We start from the raw sequence: 25596 nt of genomic DNA, 5'->3' as shown, positions 1-25596 counted from the left end.
CCATGGGAGATGCATGGTGGCACCACAGCCACGAGGGCTGACTGGAAACCTCACGCTCAGAGTAACAGCAGCTGGCCTAGCTTCTCGCAGGGAGACTACATCAGTGCAAGGGGAAAAGCCTTGTTTGCTCCTGCTGGCTTGGCATTGTTTGCAGTTGAATTATGGACTGTGTAAAATTTATGCTAAGCCTGACTTAAGGCGCAAGCCTCTTTAGGGAGCTGTCTCATGTCTCATTGAGCCGCTATAGTGCTCTTAAAATGATTCCTCCCACCATCCTCAATTGGTCATGTTGTCTTGTTCATCCTTACCAAGAAAATGTTGCAGAAAACAATAAAACAAAAATCAGTTTGTCATGTCATGTCTTGCTGTTGAGAGGCATTATCAGTGGTGGGGAGGATGCCTAAGTACGGATCAGCTCACCCAGATTACAAGAAAGCATATTTTTTCACTTATTTCAGGTGATGCCTAGTCATGCAGAAGATTTAACAGTTGTGTTGCGCAGGTGTAAATGTGTTTTTTTGATTTGTTTTGCTCCACCCTAATACAGTGGAGGTTAATTCAGTTTTGCTTGTGATGCACAAAGCGTTGCAGAACAACTACCCAAAAAAGTCAGAGTAAAGTTTTGTGCAAGACACATTGTCTCCTTTACTCTGTCTAATCCACAAAACACACTGTGAACAGTTTGCATTGGAGCTTCTGTCTACTGAAGAAACACCAACTCTGAAAACTGTTTGTCCAGAGTAACAGCAAAACTGTTTCTGGAAAGATGTGTTGCAGTTAATTATTTTTTTTAATGTAGGTTTTTTTTATGCTGTGAGCAGTACAAATACAATATATGAAATTCAATTTACTTCTGTTGCCGCAGGGTGGAGTTATCTTACATATACAAATAAGAGGTATGAAAAAAAATGAAGATTTTTATAATTTGGGTGAAGACCAACCCTTCCATCCTAATTTTGTCAACCCAAATAAAGCAAGCTATCCAGTAAGCTAGCTAAGATGGCAAACTGGCCAGACAACAGTTAAACAACAGTTAAGCTTTGTCATTTAGCTAGATTTTAGCATTAAGCACTACATTAACAGTTTGTCCGTGTACTCTGGCAAAAATGACATAATGAATACAAAACATTGAATGGAATATGTGTTGTATAATCACAGAATCATTTAGTGAGACAGGCTACTTCATCCTCATACAAACATATGATGACACTTTATGAAAACTAATGGAGGAAACACAAAGAGCAACATCTTCACTGTGACAGTGAATTTATTAGAATATATAAGGAGGAAAGATTAAGGAAAATTATGAATCTGCGAAGAATAAAAATTACTTTTTCACAACGATCCAGCTTCTTTTCATGAGCTAGATACTACACAGAGAAAAGCTGACTTAATAGCAGACTGAATTTGTAGGAATTGATTTCCTGGAGTGCAGCAAACTGGTGTCATCTGATACATGAGCAGAGTGTCTCAACCATGACTCTTGGACCTCAGTTTGCCTTCTGAAGATCACACCACAAAAAGCTACTCTCTTCCAGTAACAAGAGTACAATGTAATCCATTACTCCCACACTGGTGTGTCATTACTGTCACCTCTTTGCCCTCAGCAGTCGGGCGGTGTTGATGTGGTGTGTTGGCACTTTGGATGGTGCCTTCAGCTCTCTAATCCGGAGAGCAGAGAGGTGCTGCTGTCGCTGACAGGCTGACTGACAGGCAGGCGGAAAGGACCCAGCTGTGATGGCTGGTGTCGGCTCAGTGGCAGCCTTATGATGAATTGCCTCTCTTGAATGATAGCGCTGTTACTGGATGATACTGACGCGGGATTGTTCTGTCAGCATCTCACCAGCAACTGCAAATAAAGAAATAAATAAATAAGCGAGAAATGAACCGCTATGCAACTCACCTCCCCATCTTTTTATTTTTCATTACAGTTGCCACCTCTCATAGATCTCCATATGCAGTGATATGGAACTGGAGGTTTGTGCAGAAATGTGGTGGAGGAAATTGCCTTGTAGAACCACAAATATGGCCGAACTTTTGAATGATTGAAAGCCACCTCTTGTTTGTTTTTTACTTTTATATCCAACAGACTATATCTGACAAAAACACTTCCTGTGTGTTTTTCTTTGACTATGTGATTGCATTGTGATAAATTTGACTTTGATGTTCTACAATAATACAGGAAATAAGTTACATTCCTTTTATTTGTTGATAACTGCAATTAGTTTGATGCAGAATGTATTCCTTTTCGCCTCATTTCTCCTCCTTTTCTTCTCTCCTCATGTTTATTGTTATTCTCACCTCTCTGTTCTGTCTGTTTACAGCTCAGATGACTACTATGAATACGGACACAGTGGGGAATCGTATGATTCATATGGTGAGTTGCAGACTGCTCTTCCTCCAATATATCTTGTGTCAGTTGTCAGAACAATATCAATTTATAGTCCCTGCCTTCACTGCTGGCGTCATCTCAGTTGCCATAGCACCTGGGTAATTGTATGATGTCTTAGGCATGTTCAAGAAAAGCATCACTAAAATCCATAAGCAATACTCCCTTTGTTCATCTGGCTAATCAGGTGGGAGCAGATCAAGAACAATTAACTGACAAGTCATCTTTTTGGTGGCATCTCTGTGTTAACCAAACAACAGCAAAACACCCCAAATAACAACTATGTTGTATTTACAATTACAAAAAAATCATATGTGATCTTAATCCTTACAACTCAAAGAGGTATGAAAAAAATATATTATTTGAGTGAAGACTGACCCTTTAAGTTGAACAATGGCAGTTTTATATATAATATAAGCAATATTGTGATATCCAGGAATATGTCCGCTGTATATTAATTATTTTCTCTTGCAGATGACATTTCCTCAACAAATTTAATTAGTGCAAGAGAAGCAGTCCTGGTCTTTCTAAACCCATTTACAGTACACACAGTAGATTTTAGGGTTAGGTAGATACACTGTAAACTGGTGAAATGACAAATTCCAAGTTGGGGAAATGACATGAAAATAAATTGGATTAAATGTGATTCATTTTATTTTTTTTAATTTAATTTAATAAAGTCAACATTTTTGGACCTTTTTGGCAAAGGTCTTCAAGAGACAGATGATGGCATGTAGCAGCACAGCAGAATAAAATGATGTCTGCATTAATGCTCATATTAAAATACTTCTTGTCTTTATGTGTTCTGATTATCAGCTATATCATGCTTAGTTAAATTTAGGGGGCAATCAAAAATGCAAGTTCTCCCTCCCCCAGCTGTCAGTACATTTATTACACTGGAGGAATGACAAGTTACCAACCAACCAATTTTTATTACATGCGACTCTAGTTTAACTGGTTTCCACTTTGGAGGCTGTTCATCATGTCTGAAAAGACGTGTGAATAGCTCCAGTTGCCACAAAGTTCAGACAAAGTTAACAGCACTAAGATAATGTTCAAAGTACTGTGTCAGCTTACTGTCAGATACAGTAAAAAGTGGGCCAAGGTCATTTCTGCCGCAGCACTCGAATGACAGTAGAGCTAATGCTGCTGGTTGATCTATCACTAATCTTGTGTGCCTAGCTTTTGTTTGAACTGGATAATACTTGGTCATACTTGCGTCCGTAATAACAACTTAAGTGGTGCTTCAATGGCTGCAATGGTACTAAACAAAGTCATTTCCAGAAAGAGATACTGAATCTAGCCTAAAAGGAATGATCGGCTCTTACAGAAACAACCCTAAGGTGTTAGCAACCTACTTGGCTCAATATGCTCCAGTTCCTGGTATAAGACCTGTACCCAAAAAAGCTGAAAGTACACCTGATAAAATCTGATATGTTGTATTTTAAAATACAGTAGAATATTGTCAGTAAACCACCAAAATGATATGATGCATGATGAAGTCATATAGTAAACATTTAGACTGTCATTTAATTCTCTAAAACAAACTATTCCATCAATGCTGTTATAAATACAAGAATACAGTGTTGCAACTGAGACAGATTCATTTGTGCCCTTGTGTCTGCTTGGCTCAGCTACAGTCTTGAAGTTTTAATCCAGCTCTCAGACAAGATTTCTTAAATTTATTATGCATTATATGTAAATGTTTTTTTAGTCAGAGACTGACTGCAAGCAGATAGCATAATTAGCTGGTTTTTTTTATTTCTGCAATGCATCATTTCTATGTGTATGAAACAATTGTCTTGTGCATCATTAAAATTATTGAAGACCTATGTGTGTTCTTTTCATGCTGTAGAGATGTGAATGTGTTTCTGGAAGTACGTCATAGCAAATAAAAACTTTCCCAACTTCTCTGACCGCACAAAGTGGAAGAACTGAAGAGCCTGAACTCATTAGGGTGGTGCGTACCTGCACAGAGAATAATAACTGCTGCCACTTGGGTCACACAGAGAGAAGGCGACAGTTCAAACAAAACAGATAAACAGTGCTGATGTGCATCCTTGTTCAAGGTAACACAAGGTTACCTTGGTCTATTTCTTCAAAGTGACTGTCAGTGAAAGGGTGACAGGTTTAATTAAGGGGTATTGGCTGTGTGCTGCCAACAGAGAGCCTGTACCCAGAAAAAAACACAACCTTTTGTGAGCCTCAGCTCTAGGGAAGTCTCAGCGCTGGCTGAAGATCAGACAAAGGGTGCCATCGATACTGGCACTTTCACATTGACAGTACCAGGGGGTGAACAGGGGCTGATTTGGGCTAATGGTAATTGTGACCTTTTTGCTGGGAGCCACTAAACGGGTCCTTTTCAAGTAGCTATTTGATCCTCTCATTCAATTATCTGAGATGCATCTTTCCAGGTGAAAGTCAAGCTTCTTGGTGTGAGTCGCCATTTGTATTCACGGCTCGCAACTTTGCTTTTGTTATTACGAGCCACATCAATACCAGGCCTTCAAAGCGCTCACAACTTTCTGCTGTATTTATTTCATCGAAGCGAGCACATTTGCAACATTTGCACAGAGCTTGAGTACACTATAACAACTCTGTAATCACTCTCCATCTGTTTCTTCTCTTTTCTCCTTAATCAGGTCAGGAAGAGTGGGCAAACAATCGTGGCAAGGCGCCGGCAGCACGAACAACCAAGGGAGTGTACAGAGATCAGCCATACTCCAGATATTGAACTGTTTATACAACCCGCACCTGAGTCCTCATGGCTGTTTCAACCCAAGTAATGGATTTTTTATGGACGCTCCCACCTTTTTAGAATTGAAAACTAAACCACAAAAAAAAATAGATAAACAAAATGAATGAAACACTGATAGCAAGACAACAAATTAGTAAAAACTGGTTTTCAAACATCCCTCTGACTATAAAAACGTACTCCCACTGGGTAAAATGTGTAGAGCAATTAAGGTAATCTATCCTTTCTTCTAGGAGACACAGGACGTTGAGGTTCAGAAAGACTCCATAGTACATTAAGTTTCTCTCTCAACTGATTGTGATTGTGAAGAACGGCATTGTATCAAGCTCTTTTGCTTGTTAATGATTGGTAAATCACGATAAGCTGTTTGATACAATGTTTCTACACAGCTGCCGACACAACTTAATTTATCACCCTCTATTCTTTAAACCTTGAACTGCGTGGTTAATCACTTTAAAATGTAGTAGCTTAGTTCTAGGAAAGTGCAGTACTGTAGATATTTTTTCTGAGGGGTAATTGGTGAAATTGTGTCCCTTGTAAATTGAACATTTACAAACTAAAAAAGAGAAAAGTCATACTGTATACATATTGTATTGCTGTTTCCTCCTTTTTTGTAAAATAATAGTTCTTTAGTGTTAAAGGGCTTATAAAAGCATGGTGTGCAACTGTGGATATCGTCAGCTGTTTTATTCTGAAAAGCCTATGTAGTTGTGTTCATTATTATGCCCCCAAACATCCACTTTAATACATCTATAAATAGCTACTCATACATTATGTACACCGACATAACCAGAGCTGAATAACAGTCCAGGAGCTTATTAATTTTTGTGATTTTTTTAGATGCTCTAAATAAGTAATTTTGATGTCATTTTATGATTTAAAACAAGATACTTTTTTGACTTTGTAGGCATAATTTTAAGATACTAAATCACATGCTGGTGAGTTGGTAATCATTTCCATATAGAAATTTGTTCAACTATATTGATTTTGAGCTTATGTAAGCCCTTTAATATTTTCCTCTTTGTTGATGCTGAATAAACGTTTTGAAAGAAAACACTTGTGTTTGAGAGAATAATTATGGATCCATATAAAAGACTTATAATTTAAACTAACAAACCCAAATGAAAAAGCCAGATATTTTTGGTTTATTAAGTGAACAGACAGAGGCCTGTAATGAATTAAACTACAATGGATCACATTTTAACTAAGTGAAAAACAAAATAAAACATCATATGTTCTAGCTTAAAATCCAATGTGGTGGCAAGATGGCATTGCCAAAAATACTTACAAAGAGTGCAAACCGCAAATGGCAGTTTGCGACCTTGTAGATGACCTTGGTAATCTGATAAGGATTGTATCCTATTTGTATTTGAACGCCATGTGATGCATTTTGTGGGAAATCTCTCTGACTGAGATTTAGAGGATTTAGCGATAGCGACATTGCCACTCTTGAAACTCTATCCACTCTGTTTGTTCATATAATTCGATGTGAAGCGAACGCTGATCACGTCAAGCATCATCAGTAAACACACATTAACTTTCTGAGTGTTTACCCTGACAGAGACGGCTCGTAGCAGCGCATGAAAGCCTCCTTGACCTCCTCTAGGCCTTGTTCAGTTCAGTACAGGGGAGGGGGTGGCGGGGGGATTTGCTCTCTCTTCTTGTTTTGCTCTTTCTGTTCTCCTCCGGTCATGTGACCCTCTCTCAGTCGTTTAAAGAGCCTGCCTTTGCCCCGTCCATTAAAGAGACTCTAAATGACCCCCAGCTGACCTCCGCAGAGAGAGGATGGCAGTAGCTGTTTAAAAAGACCTCCGTCCCACAAGGTAAACAACCTGACCCAGTTTAACCTCTCCCCTAACATAGTTGCTCATAAACCCTCTCTAAACTTAAATGTAATGTTTTCCTGTCTCTGTTAAGTCCGTAATCTAGACACAAAGCTGGAAATAATTAGAATAACCTGTAACAAAAAAACTGTAAAAAAGTATGATAAATAGCAGTAATATTTCAACGAAATGTATAGTAAAATAACTTTATCCTAAGACTTTGATAAAATATATCCTCTGTTATAATAATTGAACCATAAAATATTATGTGTCTTCATGTTGTTTTCATATTATTATTACTGAAAAATGTTTTGCTGTGAACTTGCATGATCATAGTGTTGTTTATATTCCTTTCTAGGCTGATGTCCCGGCTACACCTGATCATCTATCCAATTCTCTCACAGGTGCTACAGGTATGTTGTTCTCTGCATTTTGTCAGGTGTTTATGACGCCGTTTGGCATGAAAACATTAAAATGTGCCCAAATTATAGGATCAAATAAAAAACATTTTGAGCTTCAAAGGCCGAATCTGGCAAACCTTAGGAGTTCTTGAGAAGGTGCTAAGATATTAACTTAAAAAACTGAAGATACATTTCAATTATTTATTTTTCAATTATTAAATGGTGTTATGGCTCTGATGTCTGGGATGGCTTTTTGCATGTAGACACACTATATAGTGAATTTGTGGGGTCAAATAAGGGTCACAAAGCTTCAAGGTAAGGTCTGGCCACCCTTGTAGATTCTTTAAACAAGTCCAAGAAGAACGCAAAAAGATGGATACGAGCTTAATTTCAGTGTTCTTTTGTATTGATCTTAACCAATGCAAATAAGAATGTCTAGGACAGTTCTGTGGATGTAACATGATAATATACAGAATATCTGGGGAATATAAAGTCAAAAATATTTAATTGTTGAACATTATAGCTGGCGAATCTTAAGGATTCAAGAAAAGGTTCCACAAAGTCTGGCAATAGCCTAATTTTGAGGTTCCCTCAATTATTAAAAGAGAACAGTTATATATCACTGATGACTTTGCTGATTTTGCATATTTAAACATGATAATATACAGGTTCTATTAATAAGGTTCAAAGAAATTAAAAGCTTGAAGGCTGGATCTGGCAACTATGAAATTCTTGAAAAGCTTCAAATAATAGCTTAATTCTACAGCTGTCTCAATTATTACAAGATTCATCTTATGTCTCTAGTGTCTGATGATTTTATTCTTGTAACCATCATAATAAACTGAAACTCCAGTAAAGGTCCAATGAGGGCCAAAAACATTTGAGCGACAAGGTTGGGTTGGCCACCTTTCCAGATTTCTTGAAAAGGTTCCTTGATGTCCACATAAAAATGAGGCCAAGCTCAGTTTGACTATTCATTCAATTATTTATAGATGTATGATAATATGTATTGATCTAACCCATACAGTATACACAGTTGTTTGAGGGTTGGGTTAAAGGTTTAAGGCTAGGGTCACCCATTCGTCTGAGAGAAATCCTCTCAGATGAAGCAGTGACCCTCTGAAGAAATTCACAAATGATGGTCTAACCAGTTTTGGGGTCGATTCAAAAACCCCTAGGAAGTACAAAATAAAATATTCTACAGAGGACACAGCGCTATCATGGCATATCAATTATTAATGTGACTTTAAGGCAACTTGATGTTCTCTTGACTTATGTTTAACGTTGAAAATATTTTTCTGGAGCTTGTGAAATCCTTCAGAATTGCCTCTATTTTGGAGGCTCGACCCTCAGCTTTCCTGTTATACCCTCCCACAATCCTCTCAAGGGGATTCCTGTCCTGCTGGACTCTCTGCCTTGCTTTGTACCTCTGCAATTTTTTTTACAAATGCACTCTGTGTCATTTGAACCACAACGGGGTCCTTATTGCTACAATTTAAAAATGACACCCTGTGTTTGTATTAAGTGGAGCCATGTAATGCCTGATTATGTTAGCAAAAAAAACCCCAAAAAACAAAAAAAAAACCTTGAAATGCAGTTAAGAGAATGTGGCAAAATTTTCTTCATTGCTTTGCCTTTTCATTTTTGCTAAAGCTCATATCATTCTTCTTTCTCTTCTTTCCTTTCTCAATAGACTTGATGAACCACCCGAGCTTCCCTTCAAATGTTGAAGTCCACACAATGTCAAACTGAATCCTATGAAGGCCGTCATCCAGTTTCAAAAGGGACCCCACCCCCCACCCCCCCGACCAGACAGTGGACTTTCAAATTTTCACAGCCTAGACTGAGGTGAATCCTACAGGGGACGAGATGTGGAGTGACCTGTTGAGATGCAAAAAAAAAGAAGGGTTGGGGATAATGCATGTATCACACATCGTCATTTCCCAGATATAGGGAGTGAGAGAGGAAACCCGTGAGGTAAATGGAGTTCCTCATCCTCTGGGACGATCTGTCGGAGAATATTTATTTCAGAGCTTCACCGGCTCTGTATACATTTTACATAAACACAGGAGTGCTCTGAACTGACGGTGAACCTGCCTCATGTCTTTCTTGATTCAGACTTGTTAGAGGGAATGTGTCTACCTCTTACATTAGGCATTAACTGTCGCCTACCAGGGGGGGATGAGTAAATAAATAATGCAGTATGCTAAGGGAATGACATCGTATTTCTAGCAAAGACACTTCTAACCTCATATTGTTGTGCTCATTAACCTATATCCAATCCACTCCAATGAATACATAATAATTCACCAAGTGCCTAATTATTGCATTTTTATGACAGTTTTGGATGTTTAGTGCCATTGCTGGAGCTTTTTTTTTCTTTCTTTATGCTGCTTTTTGGTTTTCTGTATGCATTACCATGGTTCTGGAAAGCACCACTCACCCATATACCAAAGCAAATCTATTCCAGATGTATTGTTTAATCAGAATTGACTTCAGTGGATATTACAATTCCAAAATAGCTTTCTATGATAGAGGGCTTCATTCTGTCTTGTGCATAAGTCCAGATAGGCTGATCCGTATTCCACACAGTTGTATGCCCTTAGTGGCAGACAATAGTTTTCCATTAGAGGGAGTGATTCTCTCTGGAGCCTCGGGCCAAGCCTCAGACAATAACATGGCAACCTAAAGCTTGCATCTCAGGCTCCCAGAGTCAACTCTCATCACCCCCGGGGGCTGATTCCTCCTCTGAAGTGGCTTAAAACGACAGCTTATCTGAAGTAAGCTTGTCCAAGTTAATAAAGGAATAGCAGCTTATTTGATTAAGAATGCATACAGAGGAGGGTGTAGTGAACTGTCACTGGGAGACAAGTTCATTTCAACACTAGAATACAGATCAATGGGTCCCAAACGTTGGCCACTGGAGGTGTTTTTAAAAGGATTCAGAGGAAATTAGAACTAGCTGTAAGGCTCTGACACCCTGTTTTTTCAGTTTTGTAATATGAGCAACAACATGAACAAATCATGTTCTGCAAAAAGTTTGAACAGTTTGAGATATTTCAAATGAGAAATTACTGTATTTGTCTATTTCGTCCATTCTTTTCTCACTGCTTTAAAGTAGGCGGGGCTTAGTTGTCATGTATTTTCACACACCAATCAGAGTTAAGCAACATTTCAATCAAGATGTAATGAGTTTTGGGATTGTTTGCTTGTGTTGCCTTCACTGTCAGTAAAATCTGAACAAATCACACCAACACACTCCTGCTGGTTAGCTTAGCTTAGCATCAAAATTAGGAGCAAGGTGAAACAACTAGCCTGGCTCTGTCCAGAAGTAACTAAATCCACTTACCTTCTTTCAATTTTACTTGCTTTTATATCTGCTCTTTTCTTTTTTTTGTAATTTTTAGGCGTAGCCTTTGATATGTGAAGTGTGTTCCTCTTAATCATGTTCAGGATCTAAAGTGGCGGCCTCCTGCCTTTTGTTCTGTAATTAACTGGAGGGCTCTTAATCTTGCTGAGATTAAAACACCCTGATCAATGTTGAAGTGTCCCTCTGTCTCCTTTAGTAGTGAGCACTAATGTGACCATGGGTCAGTGTGTGTCGCTTGCTAAGTGGAGCCTCAGATTGTGAAGGATCGATTATTACAGGGCCTTGAATGAACAGGGGTGAATAATAGCAATAATAGGGAGAGAGATTGTTCAACCACCATGATGGGCAATGGAGATGATGATCATGATGATGATGACAACATACTCATTTAACATTTCCTTATTTATCTAGGTAATATTCACTCACGTAATTAGCATTTTAGTCAAATCTACGAACAAGAGGTGAATAAACAGGCAAGAGAAATAAAAGCAAGGGTATCAGAGTAGACGCCAGGGGAGAAAAGTGAATATTAAAAAAAGTATCAGAGAGGCTTTCAAAGAAACAAAAACAAGAAAAATCAACCACAGGTAGACCTAAGGTTGAGAGAAAAAAAAAGAAAGCAACACAAAAGGGGAACACAAGGTGAGAGCAGGTGCTCACAAAGTCTTTGTAGAGGAAGATACCAGTCAAGAACAAGACTGAAAAACAAAACTTTTTAAATACATGCGTATGCAAAGTCAATATACGTAGCTCTCCACCATATGCTGTATACAAATTGTGCAGATTGTACCTCATGCTAATTTTCATGTGCCCACTGAGTCTGTAAGTGAATACATGTATAGGTTGTAGGTATCCTCAGCGGTAATAAAGTTTTCCTCTTGCTGATAAAAGAGTGAGAGATAATGTATTGTGATTGTGCAGCGCTCACTTCAAAGTCAGTACACGTTCACCTGGTGTGTCATGTTGGGAAACAATTCATAAAGGCAATTCCACTATCCCAACTGTGGAGGATTGACACTGTATAATGAAGTGTGAACTAAATATAGTTATTATTGGCTCTGATGGGGGGGGGGGGCTCTTGATGAGCTTTGGCAGTTGGCATGTTTTTCTAACTTCAAAACCTCAATACTGCAGGGATATTATTTACCTTGATACGCCCTTGAAATAATACTTACAGTTCAAACAAGTTTGTGTTGCAAAGGCTGTCTCCAGCCTTTTAAATATTGTATGTTCCCCTCCACTGCTGCCTTGGATACATCTCTCTCCTCATGTAAATGCTGCTGTTCTTTATTCTTTCAGCTTTTTGTCTCCTCTCTCTCTCTCTCTCTCTCTCTCTCTGCTTCCATCCTTCAGGCCGTTCCACTTTGAGGTTGTTTCTCAGCTGTGTGAAATTTGAGATTAAAGTCCATCTGTTCATGCCCCCTCCCCCTCCCATCAATACATCTACAGATACAAACAAAAACAAAATCAGACAAAAAGGGGTTGTTGTTTTTAATAGGTCATAGGCAGCCGTAATGTGAGCGAGCGAGAAATCATAACGGCCCAGTTGAGCGAGCGCTGTCAGCCTCGCTGGATCAATTACGCCTGACACACACCATTGCAGACAATAAATTTCTTATCTAATTTTTATTTATTCATCAGCACAGAAAAATGGCTGTTGAGGCCAGAATCTTTAACGGGATTGTTCAGTCATCCAGGCGCGTAAAGGTGGGCCTGGGCTTGTGTGCTGTTGTGCATCGCAAACAAGGTGAGAATAACAACACACTATATTTCCCCAGTAAACCCAGTGTGAGGCTGAGGCTGGAGCAGTTTTGTTGGCTTCTCCACTGGTCAGCCCGATTAATAAACTGATGGGTTGTGATGATTATCAAGTCCCACCTCTACTGTATTGTCCACCTTTAATTCCAGCTGCAGCGGCAGCAGCAGCAAGGGAGCGTAAATAGTCTCAGCGTAAATATTCTCTGTGAACCAGCAGCTCCAGCGGCGCCGGGAGATTAAAACAATTGTTTATGCTTTCAGTGCATATGGGGAGATATAAGCAATATAAGCCGGCAGTGTGCTGAAAATAAAATAACACAGAAATTATGCTATCATATTGCCAACACCAATATGAATAGACTCACAGGGTAAGAGGATATTGCAAAGACACCACCATGAGGGAAAGTTAAAGGCCCATCACCTTTAGTGTTTACCTTAACACCTTTTTCCACCGATGGAACACTGACCTTCAAAATGACATTTGCCTCATGTTAACCTGAACATGTTTGGCATTTAAAATGTCCTTATCCAGCCAGTGCACCTTAACTCTGGAGAAAGGCATCGATGTGCCGCTACTCTTCATGCTGTTTAATAGTAGTGTATTAACTTGTAATGTGTGCATGTATTCCTGCTAATATACAGTGTACTTACACAGGTGCAACAGCATCAGTGTAATGACAACATGTACAAAAGTAATACACTAAACGGCTGCTTACATGAACAATAAATCGTGCCGCAGCTACATCTAACTGCACCCATGTGATACTTGCAGGCACTTTTACATGGTGCTGCAGCTGACCAGCTAATCAGCCATCCAGCATGCAAACTATTGTCAGCAGTGCACTTTTCCTTGGTGAATGTTTGTTTGGTGGCTCGTTGAACAAGATGCAGGAGGAGGCGTGTTTGTGAGTCAGATAAGAAGGAGACAGTAGCAGGAAAGCCCATGCCGGTTGTTGTGGCTCTTGTGCTGAGTAGCAGCTGCTGTCTGCATGGCTCAGTGTGACTGTCTGCCTGAGATAGAACGCTATTGTTACAGCTTTATGCAAATATGGTTTAATATGAAGAGATGTGATTGGCTGTAAGGACACAAGTTCTCCATCTCCATAGACAGAGAGCTAACAGTGATCTGGCAGATTAATGCAAATTAACATCATGTAAACAAAAATGTTAAATATACAATTCTCACCCTTCCTGTGCACTCCACAGGATCCTACCAGCTCCTACTCATTTACATCTGCAGACTGAAAGGATTTTAGTAGAAAATCTTCATTAATAACTTAATTAAAACTCTTGTTATTAATGGCTTATAAATACATTTAAAGCAGTGGTAGAGAAATCACTACCTGTTATTAAAATTATAAGTTACGTCTTATAAACTCATTATAAAAGCCTCCTTATTCCCTGAATAAGTCCAGATGGTCCTTCTTTAAAAAACACCTGTGTCTGTGGTCCATCACTTCTGCTGGTTTACTGCAACAGGCGTTGATTTTGTCTCAGGCTTTGGGGCAAACCCCCTGGGCAACACATCTCAGAACATTTCTCAGTTTTAGCGTTACATCAGTGTTGGAGGAGATGATGTAACTGTCAGCGCTCCTCTCCATGCCCACAGAATAAAGGTACAGAGCTGGACCTCCTGACCCCTGGGATTGTCCATCTGTGCCTTGTTTCTGCCGGGGTAGTGGAGGATTTCATGCACTTTCATTCTCTGCTTCAGACTGACCTCCTCATTCTCGTCTCTAACTTTCCACCATCTATTTCCCCCCCTCTTTTTTTCTTTAGGTCAGCCTGATAATGTTGATTGGAGATAACCTCTGGGCATTTGAGCTCTCTTTGACCTCTGCCTCCCAGTGTGGGTACATTTTTACACATTTAAAAATATCTCTTTCAGATACACAGACTTTTGCAAAATGAAGTTGTGTGATCTATTGAAAAGAAGAAATAAATGCTAACTCCACAGCTTTATTGAATGTAACTACATACAAATACTACAGTACAGCAGTCCTTAAGTTGAGATGCTTTTACTTTACTTTAACTTTACTTGAGTATTTTGATTCATTAGATAATATTTTATGATTGCATTGTAATGAACTGAACTACTCAGCAGTGTGTAGTAATTCAAATCTGTTCCATTTTGGCCACTTAAAGTTGCCCTCTGGAGTTTTGTTGTGGACTTATTTCTCAACAAACACATTGTGTGTATCATTGAGGTCTAAGAAACAATCCCCACAAATACAACATTTGTGATGTTTTTTTTTTTTTTTACCATTTTGAAGCCTGACATTCATGTTTCCTGGCTAGCCATGTCCTTCTTCCCCGCTGCTGGCACATTGCTGCATTTCTTGGTGTGGTACTGCCACTCGTATATGAGTGGAACAGCGTGAAACCACTGACAGAACTGTGTATCACAACACCCACATTTGTTTGTAGGTATGTCCAAAAAAGGAGGTTCCACTCATAAAAAAGAAAGAAAAAAAGAAAGACAATTTTCTATCTTCATTTGTTGGCCTCCTAATCACCTTGCAACCACATTTATCTTGTGATCACGTTTGGAACCACTGCGCTGAAGCATCAGGAATAATAATCCAATAATACATATTTCAATGTACGATCCCACACTGGCTTCCCACCCACATACACAGCCAGTTGTTTTGGTTGGAATACGCCACAGGATTGAATCAGGATTTGTGTGGTGGTATGTGGGTGTTTTGCCCTTGTGCCATCCTTTAAAAACTTTATCTCAGCTGCATCTTACTTCTTCTCCATCTTTGTAAATGCATCTTTCACACACAGACTTGAACAGTGAAAATGCATCTTGCAAATGTCTGAGAGCTGAAATTTACACAATTTAAAAAAAAGAATATTCTGTCATAATTATGCTTTTTTCACAGCACGCACACAGACAAATATATTCATAAGGGATGTATTTTACTGTATATATTTAGTCTGGACTGTCAGATAAAAGAGAAGAGCTTTTGGACTTAAAATCATCAGACTAACACTGCTTTATGTTTCCTTTACCTTCACAGTCATAAAATCCCTGAAGACGAGAGAAATCTCATGTGGCCACTCATCCTGAGAGATCATTGCATGTTATAGTGGGTCATATTTAGGGCAAATACAATGAGGTAATTTAGTTTTAGATTTAATTAAATGGCTCCATTTAATGTGTCTGAGAGCTGCCGGAATAGTCAGGGTGGCTGCCGTCTGTAGGAGTGGTGAGATGACATAAATCAGCAATACAGAAGTCGCCCCCCCCCACCCCAATTCCCTCCTCGCTTCTAGAAACAAGGAGGATGTTAATTTGTCACATTGCCGTGTGCACACACATCCCGAGGGAAAATGATACCAGGCCTCCCCCCCAATCACAGCCCTTCACTGTTCTACAGCCGGACCCATTTAATAAATCACTTGGGGAAAAATATCACATCTCCGGGGTACCTTAGACAAGAAATCCTTCCCCGGAGTTCTAGCAGGGTCACGTTAATACAATGTACTGGTGAAATTTGCATTTTTTTGTCTTTATCTAAGCAATTCTTCACAGGGAACAAAACTGGGCTTCTACGAATGACTTCCACAAACGATGCTCAAGGGTACGCTGTGCTTTTACTGTCTTTGTTAAAGGACAACCCTTATCCTAATTTCAGTTTTGCTACTTTTCTCTCCAGCCATTTGTTGGACGCCGTAACAGCCTTTGCAAGCAGGCCATCGTTAACTTTCCCAAATGTCTGAGGCTCATTCACTCCTGTTCATTTTCTACTGGGATACAAGAAGAATGGTGACTTCAAATGCAATAAGTAAAGGTTATCCATCACTGTGAACACGAAACTGACAACCACATTTTGAACTGGCATCACAGTGTGAGCGTGACTTTTAAAGAAATTCATGTTGTGATTCAAGAACACCGCAGGAAATGAGACGGAGGGGCTCATCTTACTTTTCCTTCCTGCTTCTCTGATTTCTGCAGTTTTTCTCCTAAAAAAAACAGGAAAAACCCCAAAAAACCTTTCATACAATACCTAGTGAGCTTCTTCTAGTATCCTCCTCCTGTCAATCATCATGCACTCACTAAATAAATAAATAAATAAGCCCTTTTGTGAGGGTAAAACACAGGTCAGAATGTAATGCCATCTGATAAAGGTTTAATATACACAGAGAAATTCTCACCTTATTTATAGCACTGCAATAAATCACTTATACACAAATAAAATGAAACACTTTACTAAATTATGAAACTGTGAATGAGACATTTTTTTCTCATGTCATAACAGTCTGTACCTGTCATTTCCCCCTTTGCGGCATGGGGTCACTTCATAACGCTTAATAATACAGTCCAGGACTTACACTGTCATTTCGTTGTATCAATCAGGTCGCAAAAAAAAAATCCTTCCTACTCATACTGAAATGCAGGTGCAGTTAAAGAAAACCACACTATGGGGACCAAGGGAGTAACAGCTTGGCATTTTAGATGAAAAGAGAAATAGATTATTCTTGAAGTATTTCTGTGACTGGATGCTATCGTATTGCCAACTGGATACCTACATGACCTACAGTACTTCTACAACAGCACCCTTCTGTAATTGTGCCTTTGAGAAAGGTACATTTGTTTTCCACCCTGTTCTAACGACATTACTGAGGACAGGGTGCTCGCCAGCTGTCACACATTTTAACCAACAGATGCCACTGGTCATCTTTCCAAACCATTATATCTAGGTTTCCAACTGAGCTGGCTCCAGTTCCCCAATGCTTAGGTCCGGCGGGGGTTCAACTTTGGCCCACCAGGCTGCCGGACATGTAGCAGCCATAGTAATTATGATGAGAGGAAAGGAGGAAATTAAGTGAGCTCGCATAAAGAGTGACAAAGCCTGCATTAGGAGGAGGCTGGGTTGGATGGATCGGTTGACAAAACAGAGACCACAGTTTGTTTCCTGAAGTGGTCAGCATTGTTTCTTTTGCCAAGCTGTGTCCGAAATCACCCACTACACCCTTAGTAGTCCAGTATATATAGTGAGTTCGCCATTTTTTAGTGCTGTATGAATATATAATGAGAATTATTATACCCTATACAGTGGACTCATAATATCTCACAATACATCATGAAAAGAAGTGTACAACCGATGGGCACTTACTAAGCAATATATACCATCATGCATTGCGCTCATGGTGACAAACTGAAAAATGGCATGAAGAAAACTACCCAAGTAATGTAAGAGTTTTTCAATTTTACTGATGAGCTCACTGTAACCATGACGACGAGGGTCCTCTAACACCCGAATCTTTTCCTACACTGATTTCCTGTAAGTTGGCTAAGCTAACCATCTCCTGGCTGCAACGTCATATTTAACAGTCAGATAAGATATCAGTGGTATCAAATCTGATTTAACTCCCATTATTTAAAAGTCTTGTCATTCTGTGTTTAAACTTGTCAGCATTATATGAATTATGTATGAATGAACAGCAGAGGGTTATATTGGGCTTGATGAGAAAGGTTACTGGCGTCGCTAACGCTCACCTTTTTTTTAGTACTTTGTAAAAATGGAAGTACATGGACGTAGCTTAAGCCTTCAAAACTGTCAAATCTGTCAAATGAAATGCATAAAAAATAGATTGTAAAGGAAAATGTAGCTTAAAATAAAGATCATCATTACTAATTATTATTTAGATTGATTTAAAAAAAATATGTGGACCTAAGATAAGAAAATATCTCACAAGATGAAAGCCTGGGCAACTATGTCGCTAAGCTGCCAGGTAACTCGTAGTAGCTAGCTGTCCTTCGATCACTTCTGATGTTTAAAATGGGAAGGCTTTTGTGTAAATCTTAAATCAGCGAGAAAATGTTTAAACATGACCTTCACCACTTGCAGCTTTTTCCCAGCTGAGGAGGATCTAATGCGTCTTGTGACCACTCAAAACACAAAACTTGGATTTTCTGAAAATGCAATTATTTTAATGCCAGAGAAACAATCAACTTCTCTCAAATGTAATTAAATATGACAAAAAGAGCAAAATTGCGAATGAACAAAGCGCTGGAATGATTGGCAAGGGTTGAACCCGCAGAGAGCCCCTCCAGAGAGGTTTGCATCCAGACTGAATAGCTTCAGCTGGCCTGGTAGAATTTGATAGGACGACCATGACCATACTCTCAATCCTTAATGAAGGCTTTGTCTGCTTCACATGCACATAATGTATGGCAAAAAAAGGCTTTCGAGATAGATCACATTTAATTCCCCCTTCTATCAAACCCAGGAAATGAAGCAAGAGGTTAGCAAATGTTTCAAAGCACACATTAAAGGGTCACTGAGTCATCTATTCTGAGGTCTGTCAGCAGGAGGATCTCCACAAAACACCACCAGGTGTTTGGCACAGGCCTGCGCTCCCCTTTACAAGTCCCATTTTCATAATGTAGAGCAGCATGCTGGTTAATTAGAACAGGGATCCGACAGAAACGTCTGGTGAAGAGGAAACATGGTGGTGTGATAAATACTGGAGTAACAATGCAGCTTTGTCAGTGTGTCAGCTTCACTTTTTAACCTTCAGAGCTGAAATGTGTTGTGATGCCATTTAGAAATGCCATTGGTGGGGGGGGGGGGGGGGGTGCTTTAGGCAGGAAGCCAGAAATCTCAGCTCCATGCCAAACAATTACTGAGTCATTTTGTATTGATCAAAAACCTCTTGCGGACACATTATGATCATTTTTGTGCTTCGGGGCAGGAAAAACTCATGTCATCTCTTTAAATCAAACCAAATTGTCCTTTGAGCCAACTCTTTCTCATAATGCACGACTTGGACTTCATTTAAAGGATTTAATGTGCATTAAACAAGCATTTTAAAATGGCTGATGGAAAGGCAGCATGCATTAGGGCGGACTATATTTGGTGGCTGAGCAGTGAGGCTACAAGCTGTCCCTACCAGGCTACTTTCACATTGGATAATTGACAGCACAGATTCTCACTCCCTCGCACTGCCAGGCTGCTGGCCACACTTCAACATGGGAGATGCTCATTAACATAAGTTGGGAAGGTGCTGTCAGCCAAGCGTTCTGCTGTGAACAGTTTTACATTACATAATGTTAACATTTTGATGTATATTCAGCATGTACAGTATGGCTAGGCTGTAAGAATGACATGACAAATTGATACTACAAGATGGAAGTTGCACTTAGGGCATAAGTAAACAAACATACGTATGCCCTAATTGCACACCATACCATCTAGAAGCTGCGTATAATTCCAGATTTGATCCAAAATAAACAATATGATACAAGATACAAAACATCAGCAAACACAAAAACACTATTACACCAAGTTATACAATTAGAGATATAGGAGATCCTAACACATGATTAGAAATCAAATACAATGCTGTATCACATCCAAAATATGCTACATATGAAGCCATTCTACAAATTATGCTGCAATAGACACCATATTTGATACTATCAATATAGGCCAATGATAGCATCATTAGACAACACAGGCTATAATTAGACAAATGTAATGTTATATGCCATATGTATCGTAAACTAAACTCACAGCACAGTGGGTCACATCTGTGTGCTCCCTCACCCATCCATCATAGCCTGGATGTTGTCCAGAGCCCCAGAGAGGTTTTAGGTTGTATAACCTACTCAATTCTCTATTGCCATATGTCACAAACACTAGTTTATGGAGACTGCCAGGACATTGCATCTTTATTTCCCACTGTTAGACACTTATGAGACATTGGGCAATTTGAGACACATTACAACAGAACTGTGCTGTAAACTAAAGTGAAATTTGTCAGCATTTTTGGTTGTAGTTACAGTTTGTATAGCTTTGGTCAGTAAAGTGATGCATCAAACAGTTGTTTTTGAGTCGGCCTAGTTTGTCATTGTGTCATCATTATATCACAATAAGCTCCTCAACAACCACTCGGACACAACAGGTGTCCAAACAAGTGTCATAACATTAGGGTTTATTCACATCAGTGTTATTTTCTGATGCATTAGTGATGACGATGACTTAAAATAAGTAATATGTATATATTATGTAATAAACAAAATATCATTTTGTCTAACCTTTATTTAACCATGGATCTGTGTGGAATTACACAAAACACAGAAGCTTCCATAAAAAATATCTATATCATATCTGTATCTATAAATCAATCCAGCTTCTGACAAAAACAATAAACAGTTTTAAAAATGAATGGCACTTTTAGAGCAACAATATACTGACCTTGTAGCGACGTTTGTCACACTGGAATTTAGCTTGGCTGAGCCATGAGCATATTCCTCCTGACAGATTTGTCATGTGTGGATGGGCACAACTGTGACGTTACAGTTCTGAACACCAGCAGTGATGGACAGAGAAAAGTCAGACTTCAGCAGAAAGGTCCAGAACGTTTCCTTTATCTTTTCCTTTCCTCACAGGATCCACAGTGGGTGGCCAAAGTTTCGGCAAACAGGCTCATTATCCTTTTATTTCCATTTTTTACATGATAATAAAACAAAAGAGAAAGCATATCCCAAGATGAAGCTTCATTCCAGCACAGCATCACATCACAGGTTACTTTAGTTTCAAAATTGTTAAACAAATAATCATAGATGACTGGCAGTTAACATCATGCTACCTTACCAGAACCACAAGTCAGTTAGCACTAGCACGCTTGCTGTCGCTAACAGTTTTCCATTCGGCACACTTGGCTTGCTAGTTCCTGTTGGACAGTTAGATGAAGTGATCAATGAATTTTCAGCAAAACTTGAGACACTTACATTACATGCCAGGTATCAGAAACAACACATCAAATGAACATGAGCAGCTGGTTTCATGTGTTGGGAGTAAGTGGTCTTTGCAAATTGACAGTGGAAACAACCAACTGGCTTGGAGCAAATATCTCTCTTGGTAGTGACAGGTCTGGGCAAAAAATGATCTGACCTACACTTTGGCTTTCTGTTGTGGCTCTGGTGAAGTAGCATAATGCTAACTGCCAGTCATCTGTAATTATTGGTTCAAATAAACAACATTTAGGGCTCAATGTCATACTGACCAGGTGCAGAGATACAACAACTATTTGACTTGTTTACAACACTTACACATGTGGTGTTATGTATTTTTAAAATGAAGTATCTTTAAAATATAGTCAGCATAATCTTCTGCACCATAGACAACCACTGTGAAGGAGCTCTTAAGTGCTGCTTTGGGAAACGCTTGTAGAAATTTAAAAGTGCCCGTAGAAATACTCTTAGAAAACTCTTAACCGGCAGCCTACCAGTGTTGCAGGTAAACGAGGTCCTGGTCTGTTACTGTGGCTGATTCTGCTGGGTTTCAGTCAGCTGAGATGAAGACTGCTGCTGAGACTGGCCACCAGAAAGAGATGGGCTTGGTGTGGTTGTACACTGGGATGATTTAGCATTGGACACCATGGGAGACTATAAATATATATATATATGTATATTGTTTGCCAGTTTTTTTCTCAGTTTTATGCACAATTCACTGTAAATTTTTTTTTCTCTCTACATAAACTCAAGGCAACACATTTTTCTTTATTAAAACTAAATACCTTTTCCCAGTAACCAGTGTTGTATGTGTAAGAACAACAAATAAAAAGCACCACTAACAAGGCTACTATCCTTTTTACATCCTCAGCAAAAACCATCAGACCATTCCTGTCAGTGCCTGCAGTGTGCACATTTCAGTAGATGTTGTGGCTGCGTTGTGGCTGCCTGCCGGATAAGCTCCCATAAACTGATATTTTTATTTGGTTTTAAGCCATATTTGACACTTCCCCTCTAAGGTTGTTTTAAGTGGCTCTTTTACTTGGATGAAGGATTTTAGCCATCAGGTGTCTGCGTTTTATGTTCTCCGTGAACAAAAAAGGTGAAAAAAAAGCTGAATGGACATTTATGGCAACAGCCACTCCCCCAAACAGCATTGGCGAAATGCTGATTTTTGACAATAAACTGTTTTACTCACTGTCTTAGTGGTCTAAATCACCAGCTTGTTCACGTTGGGATAAAGAGGCCCTTTAGAGACAATCCGGCTCCTGACAGTTAACTTGTCTCTGTCGTGTGCTGTACAACTAAGTGACTGAGTGTACATACCACACTCACTACAAGTATGGCTGAGTGTGGATGGTGTCAACTCACTATCTACAAGCTGAAGGAAATTATCGTGGGTCTGGAAGCTGAGCTCAGAGAGAAGGACAAGCGTATCTTAGACTTCTCAACCATCGCCTTGGCCCAAGCCAAACACATTGCTGTCCTAGGCTGCTCTGGCTGTGGAGACTGGAACATGACCATGGACAATGACCCCACTTTTCTGTGGACTGGCTGCATCGCCACAGAAGCTTCCGTGCCTTTTATCTCATCCCAGCCCGAGGATCCGTTGTTTCTCCTGGGAGGAAGACCCCAACCTCCAGACATCCTGCTAGCCATCAAGTTTAACATCTTGAGTTTGCAAGAGTTTCCACCACTGGATGGAGGCTCCCACATCCCACCATCTCCTGTGCTGTTTCCTGGGCCAAGCATCGGCTGACCTCTCCTGCTGACCACAGAAGGAACTTGCCCAACACACCATGCTGCACCGGATAGCATCAAGGCCCTTCAAAGAGGTGACGACCTCTCCCTGCATGGGAGATCCTCATCCCTTCCTCCTCCCCCACTGCTCATAATCAGTGACTCCATCATTAGGAATATCTACACAAAGCAGCTGTGACCCAAACACCAAGGTTTCTGATATCGTAGAACAACTACCGGGTGTTCTTAAAACCTACCCCCATGTCCAAAAAAATGTTATTCATGTAGGCACAAATGACACCTCGCTTAAGCAGGTGGAAATCTTAACTCTCGCTGAAAGTAACAGTGAAGCGTGGCTTTACCTCTCTTATCTCCTGTGTTTTAACAGAGGCATTAACTGTTTTAGCAGACTACTTAACCTTCACACCTGGCTCCAGCCTGCACCTCACAGAACTTTGAGTTTATTGATAATTTTAACCTGTTCTGGGAGCAAAAGTCCTTTTTTAGCAGAGAAGGAATCCACCCCAGCTTCCACAGCGTGCGTGCACTGTCAGCAACACATTTATACATTTCTTAATACATTTTATTATTATAGTGCAACACACCTCAGTCAACTCATCTCAGTGACACCACTGATACCAAATTTGTTGTATCTAATATACAATCTTTAAATAACAGAGCCCCTTTCATAAATGATGTGATTTCAGAACACAATATTGAATTTTTATGTCTGACTGAAACTTGGCAGCTCCCTAATGACTATTATACACTTAATCTAGCTACCCCACCCGGGCTTGTGTACATTGATAGGCCACACACAACTGGCTAGGGTGGTGGCCTTGCAGTGCTCCATCAGTCAACATATAAGGTTTTAACTGTACCTGTACTACAGATTACATTATTTGAATGTCTTGCTCTGAATTTTGTTACTTTTGCTTACTTACCGTTCACCCAGAACATCCTCTGTTTTCATTAGTGAACTATCCGAATTACTTACTTCTGTCTGTTATTTGTATGCCTCCATCCTCTCAGTTGGTGACCTGAACATTAATGTGGACTCTAAAGAATGCTTGTTTGCTGCAGAATTCATGAACCTAGTCCATTCTCTCAAATTCTCTCAGGACGTCAACTTCCCCACACACAACAAAGGTCATACACTGGACCTTGTCTGCTCCTCTGGTATTAGTCCCTGTGACCTACACAGCATCAATTTGACAGTTTCAGATCATAAGGCCGTCCTATTCAATGTTAGCATCCCGGTCCCCTCACATCAACTTCGTCCCTCACATACAGGAACATCAAGAGCATTAGTATACCCATTTTAATGGACATGTTGAGGGCTGAGCTCATACACTTGTGTCCTTCTGCTATACTGTCCCATGGTTTACACCAGAGCTTTGCAAAATGATGGCAGCTGGCCGCCAATTAGAGCGTCTCAGCAAGAAAACTGACTCAACTGTGCATGTATTTGCATACAAAGATCATGTTACAGTCTATAAGGAAGCACGAAACAAGGCAAAGACCACCTACTACTCCACCATCATTGCAAAAGGACAAGGTAATCCCAGAGCTCCCTTTCTCACCGTAATTAAGCTACTTTAACCAGTTAAACAATTTCCTCTGGCTGCCTGCATGAAACTCTGCTGTGACTTCATGGACTCCCTCCAAAACAAGATCATCTCCATCTACCAGCAGTTGCAAAATATGTCTATGAAATTTACTACCCCCCCCCCCCCCCGTTGATGAACAGTATGTATCTAAGCTTGTTGTTAATTCAAGGTCTATTGCCTGCCTACTTGACCCCTTGCCCACTCCTCTGATAATATCATGCCTGCTGGTCCTCTGCCCCCTGCTGACACAAATCATTAATACATCACTTCTATCTGCCTCTGTTAGGACCTCAATAATTACTGACCCATTCCCAACCTTCAATTTCTGACTAAACTCCTTGAGTGAACTGTGGCCAACCCGCTCTAGGCTCATATGTCAAAAAACAACTTGTTGGAAGAGTTTCAATCTGGGTCAGGATTAAACATAGCACAGAGACAGCTCTCACCAAAGTAACAAATTCTGGTTATAGCAACATACTCATACTGCTAGATCTCACTGCTGCCTCTGATACAGTCTGTCACAAACTTCTGCTTTACCATTTAAAAAATCTACTTGGCCTTACCAGCACCATTATCTGGTTCAGGTCCTACCTCACATCGAGAAAACAGCTCAGTAACCTCAGGTCCCCCACGTCTCCCCTGGTGTTCCCTAGGGTTCAGTCCTTGGACCATTATTATTCATCATTTACATTCTACCTCTCTGACACATAATTCATCAATATGGTCTCGATTTCCGTTGCTATGCTGATGACACGCAAATCTACATCCACACCAAGCCCACACTTTGCCACCATCCAACCTGACAGCCTGCTTAAATGACATCAACATTTGGATGACTAAGAACTACCTCAAACTTAACCAGCATAAATCTTAAGCCATCCTCATTGCTTCCTCAGCCACACACCGCAAAACTCCCCATCTTCATCTGACCATCCCTGGGTTCATTACATCCTCAGTTACTGAAATAAAAAATCTTGGTGTAACTCTGGACCCCATCC

General features: G+C 39.9%; 1 protein-coding gene across 2 annotated transcripts in view; it reads left to right on the top strand.

Annotated features, from left to right (window-relative positions):
- The window catches only part of khdrbs3 (KH domain containing, RNA binding, signal transduction associated 3), a 117674-nt gene extending 106761 nt beyond the window's left edge, over positions 1-10913 (top strand). Inside the window, exons 8-11 of one of the 2 annotated variants that reach the window (XR_011693931.1) lie at positions 2325-2377; positions 5032-5171; positions 7326-7380; positions 9062-10913. Coding sequence is in view for 1 of the 2 variants with exons in the window: in XM_071500611.1 (XP_071356712.1) it covers positions 2325-2377; positions 5032-5123 (145 nt within the window). In the remaining variant the exon portion in view is untranslated. Of the gene's footprint in view, positions 1-2324; positions 2378-5031; positions 6199-7325; positions 7381-9061 lie in introns of those variants that run through there. The other variant, XM_071500611.1, reaches the window with a different exon arrangement.
- The last annotated feature ends 14683 nt before the right edge of the window (positions 10914-25596 follow it).

The sequence above is a fragment of the Trachinotus anak genome, unplaced genomic scaffold (genome assembly GCF_046630095.1).
Source record: "Trachinotus anak isolate AG129_WGS33_773 ecotype Australia unplaced genomic scaffold, CSIRO_AGI_Tana_v1 ptg000016l, whole genome shotgun sequence".
Taxonomy (NCBI): domain Eukaryota; kingdom Metazoa; phylum Chordata; class Actinopteri; order Carangiformes; family Carangidae; genus Trachinotus; species Trachinotus anak.
Note: the sequence above shows the minus strand (reverse complement) of the source record. Positions and strands in the feature narration are given on the sequence as shown.